At 52.9% G+C, this 18636-nt stretch overlaps 2 protein-coding genes across 2 annotated transcripts; both read left to right on the top strand.

Annotated features, from left to right (window-relative positions):
• The first annotated feature begins 1966 nt into the window (after nucleotides 1-1966).
• Nucleotides 1967-2920, top strand: LOC126945612 (40S ribosomal protein S2-like). The gene has a single exon (XM_050775704.1). The coding sequence runs from the start codon at nucleotides 2044-2046 to the stop codon at nucleotides 2869-2871; it is 828 nt and encodes a 275-aa protein (XP_050631661.1). The 5' UTR covers nucleotides 1967-2043; the 3' UTR covers nucleotides 2872-2920.
• A 1016-nt stretch (nucleotides 2921-3936) lies between these two features.
• Nucleotides 3937-18332, top strand: TFE3 (transcription factor binding to IGHM enhancer 3). Its single transcript, XM_050775637.1, has 10 exons — nucleotides 3937-4348; nucleotides 6920-7033; nucleotides 8077-8380; nucleotides 9046-9291; nucleotides 9374-9478; nucleotides 12242-12359; nucleotides 12717-12773; nucleotides 12959-13034; nucleotides 15525-15672; nucleotides 16457-18332. The coding sequence occupies exons 1-10, from the start codon at nucleotides 4233-4235 to the stop codon at nucleotides 16898-16900; spliced, it is 1728 nt and encodes a 575-aa protein (XP_050631594.1). The 5' UTR covers nucleotides 3937-4232; the 3' UTR covers nucleotides 16901-18332.
• The last annotated feature ends 304 nt before the right edge of the window (nucleotides 18333-18636 follow it).

Genomic DNA, 18636 nt, shown 5'->3' with positions numbered 1-18636 from the left:
CGATCTTGGCTCACTGCAACCTCCACCTCCCAAGTTCAAGAGATTCTCCTGCCTCAGCCTCCCAAGTAGCTGGGACTACTGGCCAGGCGCGTGCCACCATGCCCGGCACATTTTTGTATTTTTAGTAGAGATGTGGTTTCACCATGTTGGCCAGGATAGCCTCAATCCCTTGACCTCGTGATCCTCCCACCTTGGCCTCCCAAAGTGCTGGGATTACAGGCATGAGCCACCACGCCCGGCCTAATTAAAAATTTTTTTTTTGGTAGAGACAGGGGCTCCCTATGTTGGCTGGTCTCAAACTCCTGGGCTCAAGCAATTCTCCCACCTTGGTCTCCCAAAGTGTTGGGATTACAGGTCGGAGCTACCTCCCCGGGACCCTCCTCTTTCTTCTTTTGTAAAATTAGCCATTCTTACACGTTTTTTTTTTTTTTTTTTTTTTTTTTTTTGAGACAGAGTCTTGCTCTGTCTCCCAGGCTGGAGTGCAGTGGCATGATCTCGGCTCACTGCAACCTCCACCTCCCGAGTTCAAGCGATTCTTGTGCCTCAGCCTCCCTGGGATTACAGGCGCACGCCACCATGCCTGGCTAACTTTTTTTGGTATTTTTAGTAGAAACAGGGTTTTACCATGTTGGCCAGGCTGGTCTTGAACTTCTGACCTCAAATGATCCACCTGCCTCGGCCTCTCAAAATGCTGGGATTACAGGCATGAGCCACCGCATCCGGCCATTGTTTTTTTTTTTTTTTTTTTTTTTTTTGAGACGGAGTCTCGCTGTGTCTCCCAGGCTGAAGTGCAGTGGCGTGATCTCGGCTCACTGCAAGCTCCGCCTCCTGGGTTCACGCCATTCTCCCGCCTCAGCCTCCCAAGTAGCTGAGACTACAGGCGCCCGCCACCACGCCCGGCTAGTTTTTTTTGTATTTTTTTTTTAGTAGAGACGGGGTTTCACCATGTTAGCCAGGATAGTCTCGATCTCCTGACCTCGTGATCCACCCGCCTCGGCCTCCCAAAGTGCTGGGATTACAGGCTTGAGCCACCGCGCCCGGCCTGTTTTTGTTTTTGAGACAGAGTCTCACTCTGTTGCCTAGGCTGGAGTTCAGTGGAGTGATCTCGGCTCACTGCAACCTCCGCCTCCTGGGTTCAAGCGATTCTCCTGCCTCAGCCTCCCGAGTAGCTAGGACTACAGTCCAGGCGCGTGCCACCATGCCTGGCTAATTTTTGTATTTTTGTAGAGATGAGGTTTCGCCATGTTGGCGAGGCTGGTATCAAACTACTGGCCTCAAGCAACCCACCCACCTTGGCCTCCCAAAGTGCTGGGATTACAGGTGTGAGCCACCACGTGCCTGGCTCATTCTTACATGTCTAAGGCATCATAGGAATTTTAACATTGGATCTACAAGTTCCGTTTTAGAATTTTGATTGGTACAATTGGTAACGTATTAGTTTTTTTGTTTTTGTTTTTGTTTTTGTTTTAAGACAGTCTCACTCTGTCACCCAGGCTGGAGTGCAGTGACTCCATCTTGGCTCACTGCAACCTCTGCCTCCCGATTCAAGGGATTCTCCTGCCTCAGCCTCCCGAGTAGTTGGGATTACAGGCACCCACCACCACGCCCGCTAATTTTTTGTATTTTTAGTAGAGACGGGGTTTCACCATGTTGGCCAGGCTGGTCTGGAACTCCTGACCTCAGGTGATCCGCCCACCTTGGCCTCCCAAAGTGCTGGGATTACAGGCGTGAGCCACCGCACCTGGCCAGAAGTCATCTTTATTATGTAGAGGTTTCCCCCTTGTACAAGAGTGTGTGAGTATGGATGTGCGAGTTTAGGAAAGCAACTGACAGACCTGTGAAATAAGGATGCCAATACAGGAAGATCTGAGGTAAATGGGAGCCCGGTGAAATTCCTGGAGGCACAACTCAGGTCAGGGTCTTGGGATGTCAAGAAAGAGGAAGGGCTTCTTCTCCGAGAAAACACCAAATGGCGGATGACGCCGGTGCAGCGCGGGGGGGGGGACGGAGGGGGGCGGGTCCGGAGGCTCTGGTGACCCTGGGATGGGGAACCGCGGTGGCTTCCGCGGAGGTTTCGGCAGTGGCATCGTGGGCCGGGGTCGCGGCCATGGACGGGGCTGGGGCCGAGGCCGCGGAGCTCGCGGAGGCAAGGCCGAGGGTAAGGAGTGGATGCCCATCACCAAGCTGGGCCGCTTGGTCAAGGACATGAAGATCAAGTCCCTGGAGGAGATCTACCTCTTCTCCCTGCCCATTAAGGAATCTGAGATCATTGATTTTTTCTTGGGGGCCTCTCTCAAAGACGAGGTTTTGAAGATTATGCAGGTGCAGAAGCAGACCCGTGCTGGCCAGCGCACTAGGTTCAAGGCGTTTGTTGCTATTGGGGACTACAATGGCCACGTTGGCCTGGGTGTTAAGTGCTCCAGGGAGGTGGCCACCACCATCCGTGGGGCCATCATCCTGGCCAAACTCTCCATTGTCCCCATGCGCAGAGGCTACTGGGGGAACAAGATCGGCAAGCCCCACACCGTCCCTTGCAAGGTGACAGGCTGCTGCGGCTCTGTACTGGTGCACCTCATCCCTTCACCCAGGGGCACTGGCATCGTCTCAGCGCCTGTGCCCAAGAAGCTGCTTATGATGGCTGGTATCAATGACTGCTACACCTCAGCCCGGGGCTGCACTGCCTCCCTGGGCAACTTCGCCAAGGCCACCTTTGATGCCATCTCTAAGACCTACAGCTACCTGACCCCTGACCTCTGGAAGGAGACTGTATTTACCAAGTCTCCCTATCAGGAATTCACTGACCACCTTGTCAAGACCCACACCAGAGTCTCCGTGCAGCGGACCCAGGCTCCAGCTGTGGCTACAACATAGGGATTTTAATACAAGAAAAATAAAGTGAATTAAGCCTGGAAAAAAAAAAAAAAAAGAAAGAAAGAGGAAGGGAAGGCTGTGGGTCTGGGTGTTTTGTGAGCTATGTGCACCTGAGGATATGGGTGAGACCCTCCGCCGTGTGCAAGCCGGATTGCATGCGTCTGGCATACAGAAGCGCTCAGTGAATGTTGAATAAGTGAACAAATGAGTGAATCAACTAATTTTGGGAAACTTCTTGTATGCCAAACAACCTGCTAGCACCTTTCATACCGTAGAACAACCCTGCCAGAAAGGTATTTTGACTCCCATTTAACAGGCCAGGAAAGCTGAGGCTGGGAGAGGGAAGGTCCCCTTCCCTGTTCAAACCTGGATCTTTGTGATTCCAGAAGTCGTCATTTACCGAAGGGACCAGATTCATCCACCCGTCAAGAATTTATTAAGCACATGTTGCGCAGCGCAACGAACATAGTACAACAATCGCTCTCGATGGCATGGAACAGGCAGAGTACTCCCGGAAGACCAGCTGGGCGGTTGGACTGAGGATACCGAAAGGGCGGGGTTTCTGGTCCGCATCTCCAGGGAATGTAGCTGCCTCTGCCTCATAGTTATGGCTTTGGCTGAGAGAGCACAGCTAGATCGAGGTTGGAGCGCGGTCTAGGGCTCAGATATTACGAATATTGGCCGAGAGAGGGCGCAGTTCCGCAACTAAAAGTTGGCCAGGAGCCCCTCCGTGCGCCGACTGGCCATCGATGCGCAGGCGCAGAGGACCCAAGGAGCGGCTTAATAATATTATCTTGCAGAGGGATAATTTGAGAAGAGGGGGCGTGGCTCCGAAACCGACGCAAACATAGAGGCGTGGCTCAACCAAATCACCCCTCGCCTATTTGTCGCTGCCCCTGAGGGCGTGGTCTGGGTGCCTCTTCTCGGAAGGAGGGCGGGCCGAATCGCGTTTTTCCTTCGCGTCGGAGGCGTCGCTTAGGGCGGGCCCTCAAATCGCCGTTCCGCGATTGGCCGCCTGGCTAATGGGTCGTGGCCAGACGGGCAGTCCATCCCCAGTGCGGTCACTTCCTGTGGAGTTTCCCCATCCCTGGGAGGAGGGAGGAGGGAGGAGGGGGAAGAAGACGAGGGGAGGAGGGCGGTCGTCCGGGGTTAGGTTGGGGGGGGCGTCGGTCCCTTCTGGGCGGGGGATGACTCACGGCCCATCCCATCTCCCCGACGCCGCCCGCCCGCGCAGTGCTAGCTCCATGGCTTAGCGGAGGAGGAGGCGGTGGCGAGCTGGGGGGGAGGGGGACTCTTATTTTGTTAGGGGGACCGGGCCGAGGCCCGACCGGCCTGGCAGGGCTCGCCCGGGGCCGGGCGTCATGTCTCATGCGGCCGAGCCACCTCGGGATGGCGTAGAGGCCAGCGCGGAGGGCCCTCGAGCCGTGTTCGTGCTGTTGGAGGAGCGCAGGCCGGCCGACTCGGCTCAGCTGCTCAGGTGCGGTGCCGCCTGGGGCCGGGAGTGCCGACTGGGGCTCCCAGGGGCCTGATCTGGGGGGCAGCGGGGGCCCCGGACTGGGATTGGAGGCCCTCGGCCTAGCCTTGGAGGACGTCGGGGCGCCCGTCTTGGGGGGGCACCTAAGGAATCCGGCAGTGGCCTGCTTGGATCGTGGCTTTATTAAAGGAGTCGTGGGAGTGCATTAAACGGGGTCTGGGTCAGGTTTGGGGAGCCCTTGACTGTGTCTAGAGGGGCCTATTCTGGAGTATCCAGAAACTGGTCTGAGATAGCTGAACTTGGCAGACTGGGACTCTGATTAGAGGCTGAATTCGGGGGTTTTCAGTTGGACATGAGGGGAATGAATTTGAGGGGACACTGTCAGGTGAGGCACTGGTTTTAAGGGAATCCTGGAATCTTTTTCCCTCAGTGTGGGAGAAGGGGTCCTGAGGGACACAAGTGCTGTCCTGGGAGCTTGGTGCCTCTCAGTGACTGGTTGCTGTGTTTGGGGATAACATGAATCTGGAGGGATTTGGAGGTATCTCAGATATGCTGCCTGGGACCAGCCTTGTGAGTGCGTGTGAATGAACAAGAGAAGCAACAACATTCAGCAAGACTTGGCCTGAATAATCCTTTCCCCCCTGCCCGCCCACCCAGCTGGGGCAGATCCCAAGGATAGTGGAAAAGCCCTCTTCCCACACCTGTTAAGGGCCTGAATGGGAGACAGACAGCCAGACAGAGGGCGATGATGTTTGTTACCTCTTAGCTCAGAGAAGGCCTCAGACCTTGTTTGGGAACCCAGAGGAGGCTCTTGTTCATGCTGCTACTCGTTCTAGCCTCTCAGCCCTTCCCACTACCTAGCCCCACACCCCTTTTCTTTTTATCTTCTTTTCGATCTCTGAGCTTCTGGGGGTAATCTGTCCATAGAGCTGGAACGAGTACAGATTGCACCATCCCTGCCTGGGTGGATCCCCTCTGGCCTCTTCTCATCCTTACTTTTATCAATGGGCTTTGGAGCCCCAGCCCTCCCTGATCACCCCAGTGCCCATCTCTTCCAACTTCTGTGCAATGGGTGTGTGAGCCTTGGTGGTGACGGGGCTCTTTGCCTCCTTTGTGCCTGGGATTGTGCTGAGCTCAGTGGCTCCCCCGAGCTTCCTCTTCTCCACTTCCTGGGTGGTTTTAGGGCTCCATCTGAGGGTGAGGAGAGGAAGGAAGACAGATCCTTGGGGAGGGGAGAGGATTCTTGTCAAGTGAAGTCACCAGCAATCTCTCAGCATTCTAAATGTTTGGCTAAATTGAAGGATGCATATTCATCCACGTGTGTGTTAACTGTCCCTTGCCCTCTGGGGCTGAGCAGAGCCTTTCTGTATATTGATTCACCATCTTCTAATTCCTCTGTAACAACCTAGATCATCGCAGTAGTGGACATAGTTAAAGGGAGGGGTGTATATGGCTTCTTATTTTGTATGCCAGTGGGTATTGGTGTTGGAGGTGTGTGTGTGTTTTGATCTATCCAAAAAAACAGAAGGCTGGGCAAGCTCCTCCGGCTAAGAAAAGAATGCTTGTATAAAGTGGATCAACCACCCAAATTCTCCCTCTTGTAAATCCAGTCTGTTGGAGTGAGGGGAGCCTTGATATTTCTATTTTATATTTGGGCATGTGTTGGCATCCCATGAACTCTAACTGGGGCTGGGAGAAACTCATTTGTGAAATGGGTTTTCACAAATTTCACTTGACTTTATGTCAAGTGAATTATTCCCGGTTCTCTTTGTGATGCATTCAGTCTGTGTTACAAGGGACTGTTATGCTGAGGGGTGCCCCTACTTGCTCTGTGTGTGTGTGTGTGTGTACATACACATATACCTGGGCTCAAATTCAGCTGTAAAGAAAATATTAGGGGGTTGGCCGGGCGCAGTGGCTCACGCCTGTAATCCCAGCACTTTGGGAGGCCGAGGCAGGCGGATCATGAGGTCAGGAGATCGAGACCATCCTGGCCAACATGGTGGAACCCTGTCTCTACTAAAAATACAAAAATTAGCTGGAGGTGGTGATGTGTGCCTGTAATCCCAGCTACTCGGGAGGCTGAGGCACGAGAATCACTTGAACCCAGGGGGCAGAGGTTGCAGTGAGCCGAGATCACACCACTGTATTCCAGCCTGGCGACAGAGCAAGACTTTGTCTAAAAAAAAAAAAAAAAAAAATAGTAGGTGGGTATGGGGGCTGGGAGAACTCTGATAGGAAGTCAGGAATCCTTCTATAAAGTGAATTGTTATTCCTAAATTCTGTTTTCCTCAAACCTAGGTTGTTACAGTGTGGGGGCTGGGATGCAGGCGTTCTTATTATTCTGACTCTTAAGGGACTATGAGTAACACAGTGGGGAGGGGAAAGGAGGATGGGGGGAAGGAGGTGGGAATTCATGGTTGTGTGGTACCCAGCAAGGTGGCCAAGTATGAGGGGCTTGTGCCTTCCTCTTGATTCTCCCCTTCTCTGTCTCTCTCTTTCTCTGTCTCAGGGGAGGGCTGGGGAATAAGGTCCTTCATTCAATCACTGACCACCACTCCACCTCCCCCTCAGCCTGAACTCTTTGCTTCCGGAATCCGGGATTGTTGCTGACATAGAATTAGAAAACGTCCTTGATCCTGACAGCTTCTACGAGCTCAAAAGCCAACCCTTACCCCTTCGCTCAAGGTATGTATGACTTGTCTGTCTGACTCCCTTCCCAATTCCTCAGCGCTCCTCTCCCCTCTTGATGGGCAGAGGCCCTCAGTACCAGCCCAACCCATTCTTTCACCAGTCTGCGTTTTCTAGGTGGTAAAATTAGGGGCCAGAAAGAGCATGTCACACAGGAAAGTGGGTGGCCAAGCTAGGATTCCAGTATCTCTGTCAAGACCCCTCCTGCCTCCCCCTGCCCACCTGCACACCCATTCATATGCAAGTGTTCCAGCTTCTGGTGTTCCAGCCGGCCTGGAGTGCTCAGAGATAAGGCGTGGCCTGCTTAAACTCTAGTCCCCGGGTGGGCGGGGCCATACCTCTAGCCCCAACTCAGCCCCTTCCCACACTAGCAACTCACCCACCCTCAGCCCTTGAGGAGCCCCTGCTGGTCTCTTCTTTCCCCAAGCTTGGAAGTCTAAATGTGCTGAGTCATCGGCCTGGGCTCTGAGAGAGGGGAGGGGAGGTGGAAGAGGGGCAGGAAGAGAGTATTGTGAAATCTCTGAGGTTTTCAAGACTGACTAGCTCCTGGGACCAGAGGCCCAGACAGGGGAGGAAGAGGAACCTGGGGCTCCTCCTATCACCTGACGCCCACCCCCAGGAGCTCAGAGAGCTTCTCTAGCCTCACATTGGGCTTAGGAGCCCTCTGTATCCACATTCTGCTGCCACAGCCTCAATTCTGCTTCTTCTGCTCTCCTGTAAATAGGACAAACACCCCCTTGCAGAGCTGAACAATAGCATCTCCACTTAATATGTGAACAGGCTCAAATCTAGGCTTCACCATAAGGACCAAAGGCTAAAACTCCCCCACCAGACTGACCTCCAATGTGTCCCCCATCAGACTGTGACCCCTGAGAGCCACCACCAAGCCTGGTACCTGTGTCTCTGCTTCTACATTGTGGCCTCGGAAGGCAGAGAACAGGCCTAGTTCCTGTGTCTGCTCCATCACACTACGACCCTTTAGGCTTGGGACGAGACTTTTAGCTTACCTAAAATATGGCCCCATATTTCCCATTCCACAGCCTCCCAATATCACTGCAGGCCACACCAGCCACCCCAGCTACACTCTCTGCATCGTCTTCTGCAGGGGGCTCCAGGACCCCTGCCATGTCGTCATCTTCTTCATCGAGGGTCTTGCTGCGGCAGCAGCTAATGCGGGCCCAGGCGCAGGAGCAGGAGAGGCGTGAGCGTCGGGAACAGGCCGCCGCGGCTCCCTTCCCCAGTCCTGCACCTGCCTCTCCTGCCATCTCTGTGGTTGGCGTCTCTGCTGGGGGCCACACATTGGGCCGTCCACCCCCTGCTCAGGTGCCCAGGGAGGTGCTCAAGGTAAGGTGAGATCCAGAGGCCCTGGGAGGGGGCTCCTGGTGACTGAGGAGTAGTCCTAGGAGCTAGGGATGGCCTCAATGTGCTGGTGATTTGGGGGCTAGGTCTTAGGGGCTCTAAGGAAGGTCCCTGGTACTGTTTAAATGATCTGTGTTCATGTCTCATGTGTTTCGGGTTTCTGAAGTGATCTTGTGAAATTGCGAGGAGTTCTTGGGGGCCATGAGGATGTCTTGGTGAACCATGGAGGCTCATGAGTGCCCCAAGTGGGCCCTGGCTTTGTAGGAAGAGCTTCATGTGTGTGGGATACGTTAGTTCTTTGGCCATCAGGGGGTCTTGGGGAAGCATTGTATGGTTCCCAGGTCTATTAGGTGGTGTCAGAGACTAGGGTGGGGAATCTTGGGGACTGTGACAGGGTTTTCCAGAAACTATGAGGGATCCTGTCAGTCACAGGTGGATCTTGGCAGCTGTGAAGGATTTCTGAGAAAGAGAGTTTGGGTCCTGGGGGAGACTTGTCAATGTTTTTGGGGTGTTCTCAGATTCTGGGTCCAGCTTGTCTGCCTGAGTCTAGGCACCGATGAGTTAGGAGGGTCAGGCTGGAGCTCAGAGTCACCCCTTTGAGTCCTGTTCTGCCTTGTCCCCTCCCTTTCCTTGTCTACCTTATTCCACAGGTGCAGACCCACCTGGAGAACCCAACGCGCTACCACCTGCAGCAGGCGCGCCGGCAGCAGGTGAAACAGTACCTGTCCACCACACTCGGGCCCAAGCTGGCTTCCCAGGCCCTTACCCCACCGCCGGGGCCCACAAGTGCCCAGCCGCTGCCTGCCCCCGAGGCTGCCCACACTACCGGCCCTACAGGCAGTGCGCCCAACAGCCCCATGGCGCTGCTCACCATCGGGTCCAGCTCAGAGAAAGAGGTAAGAGGCTACAGCCAAACCTCCTCCCACATTCCCCTCCCAAATTCTTCTAACCCTGTATGATACTTACTTCTTCCCCTAGATTGATGATGTCATTGATGAGATCATCAGCCTGGAGTCCAGTTACAATGATGAAATGCTCAGCTATCTGCCCGGAGGCACCACAGGACTGCAGCTCCCCAGCACGGTGAGGCCCTGAGATGGGAGGTTGGTCTGAAAATTAGGGCATTTCTGTATCACCAAGACCATACTCAGCTGGCTGTGTGTATATGAGACCCTTGCCTGGATTGTGCTAAGATAGAGAGGGAGGCCTTATGGCGAGAATAGGGTATGTCAATGCCCTTGGACCTTGTTGAACTGTGTTGAGAGGTGGGCCATGTAGACTGTGAAAGATACAGGTGGGGAGTTCACTGAGACAGCAGGGTATATCAGAGTGCTTAGGCTTTGCTGTGAGAAGTACCAAGAGATGATAATCTTTTCTTTTTTTTTTTTGTGACAGAGTCTCGCTCTGTCACTCAGGCTGGAGTGCAGTGGTGCAATCTTGGCTCACTGCAATCTCTGCCTCCCAGGTCTAAGCAATTCTCCTGCCTCAGCCTCCTGAGTAGCTGGGATTATAGGCACGTGCCACCACACATGGCTGATTTTTATATCTTTAGTAGAGACAGGGTTTCACCGTGTTAGCCAGGATGGTCTCAATCTCCTGACTTTGTGATCTGCCTGCCTTGGCCTCCCAAAGTGCTGGGATTACAGGCCTGAGCCACTGTGCCCAGCCTAACTTGCTTTATTTATTTATTTATTTTTAATTTAATTTTTTTTTTTTTTTTGAGATGGAGTTTCACTCTTCTTGTCCAAGCTGGAATGCAATGGTGTGATCTCTGCTCATTGCACCCTCTGCCTCCTGGGTTCAAGCGATTCTCCTGCCTCAGCCTCCCAAGTAGCTGAGATTACAGGTGCCTGCCAGCATGCCTGGCTAATTTTTGTATTTTAGTAGAGATGGGGTTTCACTATGTTGGTCAGGCTGGTCTCGAACTCCTGACCTCAGGTGATCCACCCACCTCGGCCTCCCAAAGTTCTCGGATTACAGGCTTGAGCCACCGCGCCCAGCCTATTTATTTATTTTTGAGATAGGGTCTTGCTCTGTCACCCAGGCTGGAGTGCAGTGGTGTAATCTTGGCTCACTGCAGCCTCCACCTTCCGGGCTCAAGTGATCCTCCCACCTCAGTCTCCCAAGTACCTGGGACCACAGGCTTGTGTCACCATGCCTGGCTAATTTTTTGTATTTTTAGTAGAGACAGGGTCTCACTATGTTGCCCAGGCTGGTCTCGAACTCCTGAGCTCAAGCCATCCACCCACCTTGGCCTCCTAAAGTGCTGGGATTACAGACATAGCCACCATGCCGGGTCTCATAACTCGCTTTAGAGCATGCCAAGTGGCTGTAGTTTTGCTTTTTTCCAACTTATCAATAGGATGGAAGCATGTATAAAAATGGGACTAATTTATCAGAACTTTTTATTGATTTGGACACAGCTAGAGATTGGGACCTTATATGTGGCAGACTGGAAGTGGGTTCAAGAGATTAAAACTCATGAAGAGGTGGGATTTGGATATACTTTATTTTATTTTTATTTATTTACTTATTTATTTATTTTGAGATGGAATCTCACTCTGTTGCCCAGGCTGGAGTGCAGTGGCGTGATCTCGGCTGAATGTAACCTCCACCTCCTGTTTCAGCCTCCCAAGTAGCTGGGACTACAGGTGCAGGCCACCATGCCTGGCTAATTTTTGTTGTTGTTGTTGTTTTGAGACAGAGTTTCGCTCTTTTTGCCCAGGCTGGAGTGCAATGGCGTGATCTCGGCTCACCGCAACCTCTGCCTCCTGGGTTCAAGCAATTCTCCTGCCTCAGCCTCCCAAGTAGCTGGGATTACAGGCATGTGCCACCACTTGTATTTTTAGTAGAGACGGGGTTTCTCCATGTTGGTCAGGCTGGTCTTGAACTCCCGACCTCAGGTGATCCACCTGCCTCAGCCTCCCAAAGTGCTGGGGTTACAGGCATGAGCCACCATGCCCGGCAGTTTTGTATTTTTAGTAGAGATGGAGTTTCACCATGTTGGCCAGGCTGGTCATGAACTCCTGACCTCAAGTGATCCGCCCGCCTCATCCTCCCAAAGTGCTGGGATTACAGGCGTGAGCCACCACACTTGGCCCTGGGTATACTTCAGATTAGCGTGCTGCTGCAGAGTATATCCAGGAAAGTGTGAAGGAGAGAAAAAAAAAAAAAAAAAAAAAAACTAGGCTGACATAAAGCAGTGCTAATTGAATAGTTGGGTAAGAATCTCCTGAGAGAACAGAATGTGCAAGAAGATACTGGAGTCAGGACCTTGGTCCACAGCAGCAGGAGACCCTGATGTGGAAGATGGTACAACTTGATCAGAGTGAAAGACTGGAGATTAGGTTGGAATTCTCCAGAAGGCCAGATTTTGGATAGAATGTTGTCATGACAATTTACCAAGGTCAGAGAAGATTGGGTTGGAGTGTTCCAAGAATGCTGGATTGGAATGTTGTGCTGGGAGGAGCTAACGGACTGGAATGTCGCATCAGAGCCGACAAAGACCTGAGAAGGGTGGTTTTCCAGCATTTCTTCTCAGAGCCAGCCCCGGGGTTTGGGAAAGGGGCTTTAGAGGTCACTGAGGGATATGAGGGACTGGAGGAAGTGATAAGCAGGCCAGGCAGGCTCCAGTCTCCCAGTGAAGCCAGGTAGGTCGGGTTTGCTCTGTCCTCCCTATTTGGTTGCCATGTGAATTTGCCTTGAAGGAGAAGCAAGGGTTCTGGTGCTGAGTCAGCCAGTCTTTGCATTAGAGGGATATGTGGAAGCTCAGGAACCTGGTTCTGAGGAGGAGCCAAGCCTGGGGTTTGTTCCCAACTGGTGGTTCTCTGCCCTCTCTGCCCCCAGCTGCCTGTGTCAGGGAATCTGCTTGATGTGTACAGTAGTCAAGGCGTGGCCACGCCAGCAATCACTGTCAGCAACTCCTGCCCAGCTGAGCTGCCCAACATCAAACGGGAGATCTCTGGTAGGTGACAGGGTCTTGGTCCCATGGCCCTACACTTTACCCCAGGTGAGCCCTGTGCCTGCCAGGTCTAGAGATGGGCCTGATTCTGGGGAAAATGGTTTGGACATACAGAAATGGGGGCTGTTTGTCCCCTTTCCCCATGTGGCTTGTGGTCTTGCTTTCACCCCGCCTCCTCTCACTTCCTCTCATCTTGGATTTAACAACCAGCCTATCACCAAGGCTTAAAATAGAAAAAAAAAAGGCACTTTTTAAAAACGGCATTTCCCCTGCTTTCGGCTACCAAACCCTACCTTAGCATCTGCATGCATTTCTTGCCTTCCTGTGCCCAGAGGCCCTGATCACTCCACTCTTTTCCAGAGACCGAGGCAAAGGCCCTTTTGAAGGAACGGCAGAAGAAAGACAATCACAACCTAAGTAAGCCAGAAAGCGTGTGCACTGCCCAGGTGCTGTGCAGGCCTGCCTCACCCCGAGTCCTGGCCCCCCATGGGGAACTCCTTCCCTGCAACAGCCTCCCAACTCCCTACTTTCTGTCTCTTCCATTCTTGGCTAATTGACAACTCTTTCTCCCACTCTTTCTTCCTCTCCTCCCCTCTCCAAAGTTGAGCGTCGCAGGCGATTCAACATTAACGACAGGATCAAGGAACTGGGCACTCTCATCCCTAAGTCCAGTGACCCGTGAGTCTGGGCTGGGACCCTGCCAGTGGGAGGTGGGGCAGGCGTCCCATGCTACTAAAATTGTGTCTTGGTGGGATCACCAGGCAGTCTTGGCCCAGGCATTTCTCTTCTGGTTCTTTCTCAGCCTGAGCAGGGTTGCAGAGCCTCACTGTGTCAGCACCTAAAATTTTAGGGACATAATGTTATGGTCTGTGTGCCCCATCTGGTCTCCGTAGGATATATGCACCTACTTTTCTGTTCACTTAGTACTTCCTTTTTTTTCTTTCTTTTTGAGATGGAGTCTCACTCTGTCACCCAGGCTGGAGTGCAGTGGTGCAATGGTACTTCCTTTATTTATTCAAGATTTGTTTATTGGCCGGGTGTGGTGGCTCATGCCTGTAATCCCAGCACTTTGAGAGGCGGAGGCGGGTGGATCACCTAAGGTCAGGAGTTTCAGACTAGCCTGGCCAACATGGTGAAACCCCCTCTCTACTAAAAATACAAAAGTTAGCCACGTGTGGTGGCTCACACCTGTAATCCCGGCACTTTGGGAGGCCGAGGCAGGCGGATCACGAGGTCAGGAGTTGAAGGCCAACATGGTGAAACCCTGTCTCCACTAAAAATACAAAAAATTTAGCTGCACGTGGTGGCACGCACCTGTAATCCCAGCTACTTGGGATGCTGAGGCAGGAGAATCACTTGAACCCGGGAGGTGGAGGTTGCAGTGAACCAATATGGCGCCACTGCACTCCAGCCTGGGTGACAGAGCAAGACTTCGTCTCAAAAAAAAAAAAAAAAAGATGGCCGGGCGCGGTGGCTCAAGCCTGTAATCCCAGCACTTTGGGAGGCCGAGGCAGGCGGATCACGAGGTCAGGAGATCGAGACCATCCTGGCTAACACCGTGAAACCCCGTCTCTACTAAAAAAAATACAAAAAATTAGCCGGGCGTGGTGGCGGGTGCCTGTAGTCCCAGCTACTCGGGAGGCTGAGGCAGGAGAATGGCGTGAACCGGGGGGGCGGAGCTTGCAGTGAGCCGAGATCGCGCCACTGCACTCCAGCCTGGGGCACAGAGCAAGACTCCGTCTCAAAAAAAAAAAAAAAAGATGGCCGGTGCGGTGGGAGGGCAGGTGGATCACGAGGTCAGGAGATCGAGACCGTCCTGGCCAACATGCTGAAACCCCATCTCTATTAAAAATACAAAAATTAGCCGGGTATGGTGGTGGGCACCTGTAATCCCAGCACTTGAGGAGGCGAGACGGGTGGATCACTCGAGGTCAAGAGTTGGAGACCAGCCTGGCCAACACGGTGAAACCCCATCTCTATAAAAAATACAAAAAAAATTAGCGGGGCATGGTGGCACAGGCCTGTAATCCCAGCTACTCAGAAGATTGAGGCAGGAGAATCGCTTGAACCCGGGAGGTGGAAGTTACAGTGAGCCGAGATTGTGCCACTGCACTCCAGCCTGAGTGACAGAGCGAGACTCCATCCCCCACCCCCTTCCCCCAAAAAAAAGGAGAAGAGAAAGATTTATTTATTGAGCCTCTGGTTTGTGCCAGGTACCATATTAGGCCCTAAAGATACCAGAGGGAGGCTGGGCATGGTGGCTCACGCGTATAATCCCAGCACTTTGGGAGGCCGAGGTGGGCACATCACGAGGTCAGAAGGTCGAGACCATCCTGGCTAACACGGTGAAACCCCAGCTCTACTAAAAATACAAGAAATTAGCCAGGTGTGGTGGTGGGCGCCTGTAGTCCCAGCTACTCGGGAGGCTGGGACAGGAGAATGGCGTGAACCCGGGAGGCTGAGCTGACAGTGAGCTGAGATCGCACCACTGCACTCCAGCCTGGGTGACAGAGCAAGACTCTGTCTCAAAAAAAAAAAAAAAAAAAACCAGAGGGAACAAAACAGACCTCATGAAACTGATGTTTTAGTAGGGGCAGACAAATAGTAAATAAGTAAACATCCATGAGATCCATTATGATGAGTGTTATGAGAAGAATAAAGACTGGAAGGAAAATGGGAGAATGTTGGAGAGGGTTACAGTTTGGGGTAAGGAAGGTGAGGACAGGGCAGGCCCCAACTGACAAGGAAACGTTTGAATAAAGATCCTAAGGAGGCAAGGGAGGGAGCCGCATAGGTGTCTGGGGGTAAGAGTATTCAAGGCAGAGGGCACAGCTGGGATTGATGCCCTGAGATGGGAATGGTTTTCCGTATTCTAGGAGCACTGAGATACCAATGTGGCTGTAGTGAGATCAATCAGAGAGACATAGGGAAGAGAGGAATCCTAAGGAGTCAGGTCAGAGACGGCTTCCAGGGTTTGGAGTGTGATGGGGCACCGTTGGAAGATTCCAGGCGGGAAGTTTTCCTCTGGGTACTCCATATCTTTAAAGGACCCCAGCCTCAAGTTCTAGGCATGTGGTGGGAGGTTCCCACCTAGTGCAATCCCCGCCTCAGCTCCTGAGAAACCCCTCATGTGGCATTTTCCACTTGCCTCCCACTTGGGCCCCACAGGGAGATGCGCTGGAACAAGGGCACCATCCTGAAGGCCTCTGTGGATTATATCCGCAAGCTGCAGAAGGAGCAACAGCGCTCCAAAGACCTGGAGAGCCGGCAGCGATCCCTGGAGCAGGCCAACCGCAGCCTGCAGCTCCGAATTCAGGTTTGAAAAGAGGAGATGGTGGTGGGGGAAGTAGGGGAGAGCTTCCTGCAGGTGGAGACAGAGAGAAAGCGGGCCAGGGTTTCCCTTCCTGGCATACTTGGGGTATCCCCGGGCTTCCCAACTCACATGATGGTGATAGTGATAATGATAAGTAATAATCATAATATTAACAGGGATAATATTGCTAACGTACATAACTTTTAGCTTGTGCTCTGTACTGTGACAAGAGCTTTATATTCACTAACTTATTCAATCCTCACAATTCTATGAGATAGGGGCTTTTTTTGTTTTGTTTTGTTTGACACGGAGTTTTGCTCTTGTTGCCCAGGCTGGAGTGCAATGGCACAATCTCGGCTCACTGCAACCTCCGCCTCCCGGGTTCAAGCAGTTCTCCTGTCTCAGTCTCCTGAGTAGCTACGATTATAGGCATGCACCACCACGCCCAGCTAATTTTTGTATTTTTAGTAGATATGGGGTTTCTCCATGTTGGTCAGGCTGGTCTCAAACTCCCGACCTCAGGTGATCCACCTACCTCAGCCTCCCAAAGTGATTACAGGCGTCAGCCACCACGCCTGGCCTAGGGGCCATTATTATATACCCACTTTACAGTTTGCGACTCTGAAGCTTCAGAGATGTTAAGCACCTTGCCTAAAGTTTTCCAAGTAGTGAGGAGCAGAAGCTGAATTCCAACCCAGGGAACCTACCCTTTTCAACCTTTACATTCCTCTGCCTCTAAGGGACTCTGAACCCTACTTATCCTGCACCCAACCCTTATTTTTTACAGGAGCTAGAACTGCAGGCCCAGATCCATGGCCTGCCGGTACCTCCCACCCCAGGGCTGCTCTCCCTGGCCACGACTTCGGCTTCTGACAGCCTCAAGCCAGAGCAGCTGGACATTGAGGAGGAGGGCAGGCCAGGCGCAGCAACGTTCCATGTAGGGGGGGGACCTGCCCAGAATGCTCCCCATCAGCAGCCCCCTGCACCGCCCTCAGATGCCCTTCTGGACCTGCACTTTCCCAGTGACCACCTGGGGGACCTGGGAGACCCCTTCCACCTAGGGCTGGAGGACATTCTGATGGAGGAGGAGGAGGGGGTGGTGGGAGGACTGTCGGGGGGTGCCCTGTCCCCACTGCGGGCTGCCTCCGATCCCCTGCTCTCTTCAGTGTCCCCTGCTGTCTCCAAGGCCAGCAGCCGCCGCAGCAGCTTCAGCATGGAGGAGGAGTCCTGATCAGTCCTCACCCCTCCCCTGGGACTTCCCCACCCAGGAAAGGAGGACCAGTCAGGATGAGGCCCCGCCTTTTCCCCCACCCTCCCATGAGACTGCCCTGCCCAGGTATTCTGGGGGGAAGAGGAGAAGTGATCAGGCCCCACCCCTGTAATCAGGCAAGGAGGAGGAGTCAGATGAGGCCCTGCACCTTCCCCAAAGGAACCGCCCAGTGCAGGTATTTCAGAAGGAGAAGGCCGGAGAAGGACCTGAGATCAAGGCCTGCCCCCTGGGGATCACAGCCTCACCCCTGCCCCCGTGGGACTCATCCTTGTCCAGGTGAGGGAAGGAGACAGGATGAGGTCTTGCGCCTGTACCCTAGGGACTGTCCTAGCCAGGTCTCCTGGGAAAGGGAGATGTGAGGATGTTGCTCCATCCTTTGTCTTGGAACCACCAGTCTAGTCCATCCTGGCACAGAAGAGGAGTCAAGTAATGGAGGTCCCAGCCCTGGGGGTTTAAGCTCTGCCCCTTCCCCCTGAACCCTGCCCTGCTCTGCCCAGGCAAGGAACAGAAACGAGGATGAGACCCGGCCCCTTCCCCTGGGAACTCTCCTGGCCTTCTAGGAATGGAGGAGCCAGGCCCCACCCCTTCCCTATAGGAACAGCCCAGCACAGGCATTTCAGGTGTGGAAGAATCAGTAGGACCAGGCCACCACTCATGCTTGTGGAGATCACAGCCCCACCCTTGTCCCTCAGCAACATCCCATCTAAGCATTCCACACTGCAGGGAGGAGTGGTACTTAAGCTCCCCTGCCTTAACCTGGGACCAACCTGACCTAACCTAGGAGGGCTCTGAGCCAACCTTGCTCTTGGGGAAGGGGACAGATGATGAAATTTCATGGATGAATTTTCCAGACCTATATCTGGAGTGAGAGGCCCCCACCCTTGGGCAGAGTCCTGCCTTCTTCCTTGAGGGGCAGTTTGGGAAGGTGATGGGTATTAGTGGGGGACTGGGTTCAGGTTACCAGGACCAGTACCTCAGTATTCTTTTTCAACATGTAGAGCAACAGGATGAAGGAAGGGGCTATCCTGGGAGCTCCCCAGCCCAGGAAAAACTGGAAGCCTTCCCCCAGCAAGGCAGAGGCTTGGAGGAGGGTTGTAAAAGCATATTGTACCCCTCATTTGTTTATCTGAATTTTTTATTGCTCCACATACTGAGAATCTAGGCCACCCCAACCTCTGTCGCCCACCCAGTTCTTCATTTGGAGGAATCACCCCATTTCAGAGTTATCAAGAGACACTCCCCCCTCCATTCCCACCCTTCATACCTACACCCAAGGTTGTCAGCTTTGGATTGCTGGGGCCAGGCCCCAGGGAAGGTATACTGAGGGGTCTATAGGTTTGTGATTAAAATAATAAAAGCTAGGCGTGTTTGATGCGCTTTTAACTTTGGCAAAGAGTCTCCTGTCCTTGTTTTTCACTGTGCAGTGAACATGGCCCATGCAGGCCAAGAGGGATAAAAGTCCTTGGGAGAAACAGATTCCAGAAGAATGGATAAAATAATTTAGAAAGGAAGAGGGCAGGGAGGAAGACTATGCAAACAAAAGACATTAGTCCTTTTAAAGACCAATCACCAGGCACAATTTTAACTGCTGCAAGTGTTTTATCTAATTTATTTCTCCAAAGGAATGTTAGTCAGAACATGCTGCTTCTTACTTCCATTTGGTCTTTGAAGAAGCTGAGGAATAGAATTGAACTGTT

Source organism: Macaca thibetana, chromosome X (assembly GCF_024542745.1).
Source record: "Macaca thibetana thibetana isolate TM-01 chromosome X, ASM2454274v1, whole genome shotgun sequence".
In the NCBI taxonomy this organism is placed as follows: Eukaryota; Metazoa; Chordata; class Mammalia; order Primates; family Cercopithecidae; genus Macaca; species Macaca thibetana.
Note: the sequence above shows the minus strand (reverse complement) of the source record. Positions and strands in the feature narration are given on the sequence as shown.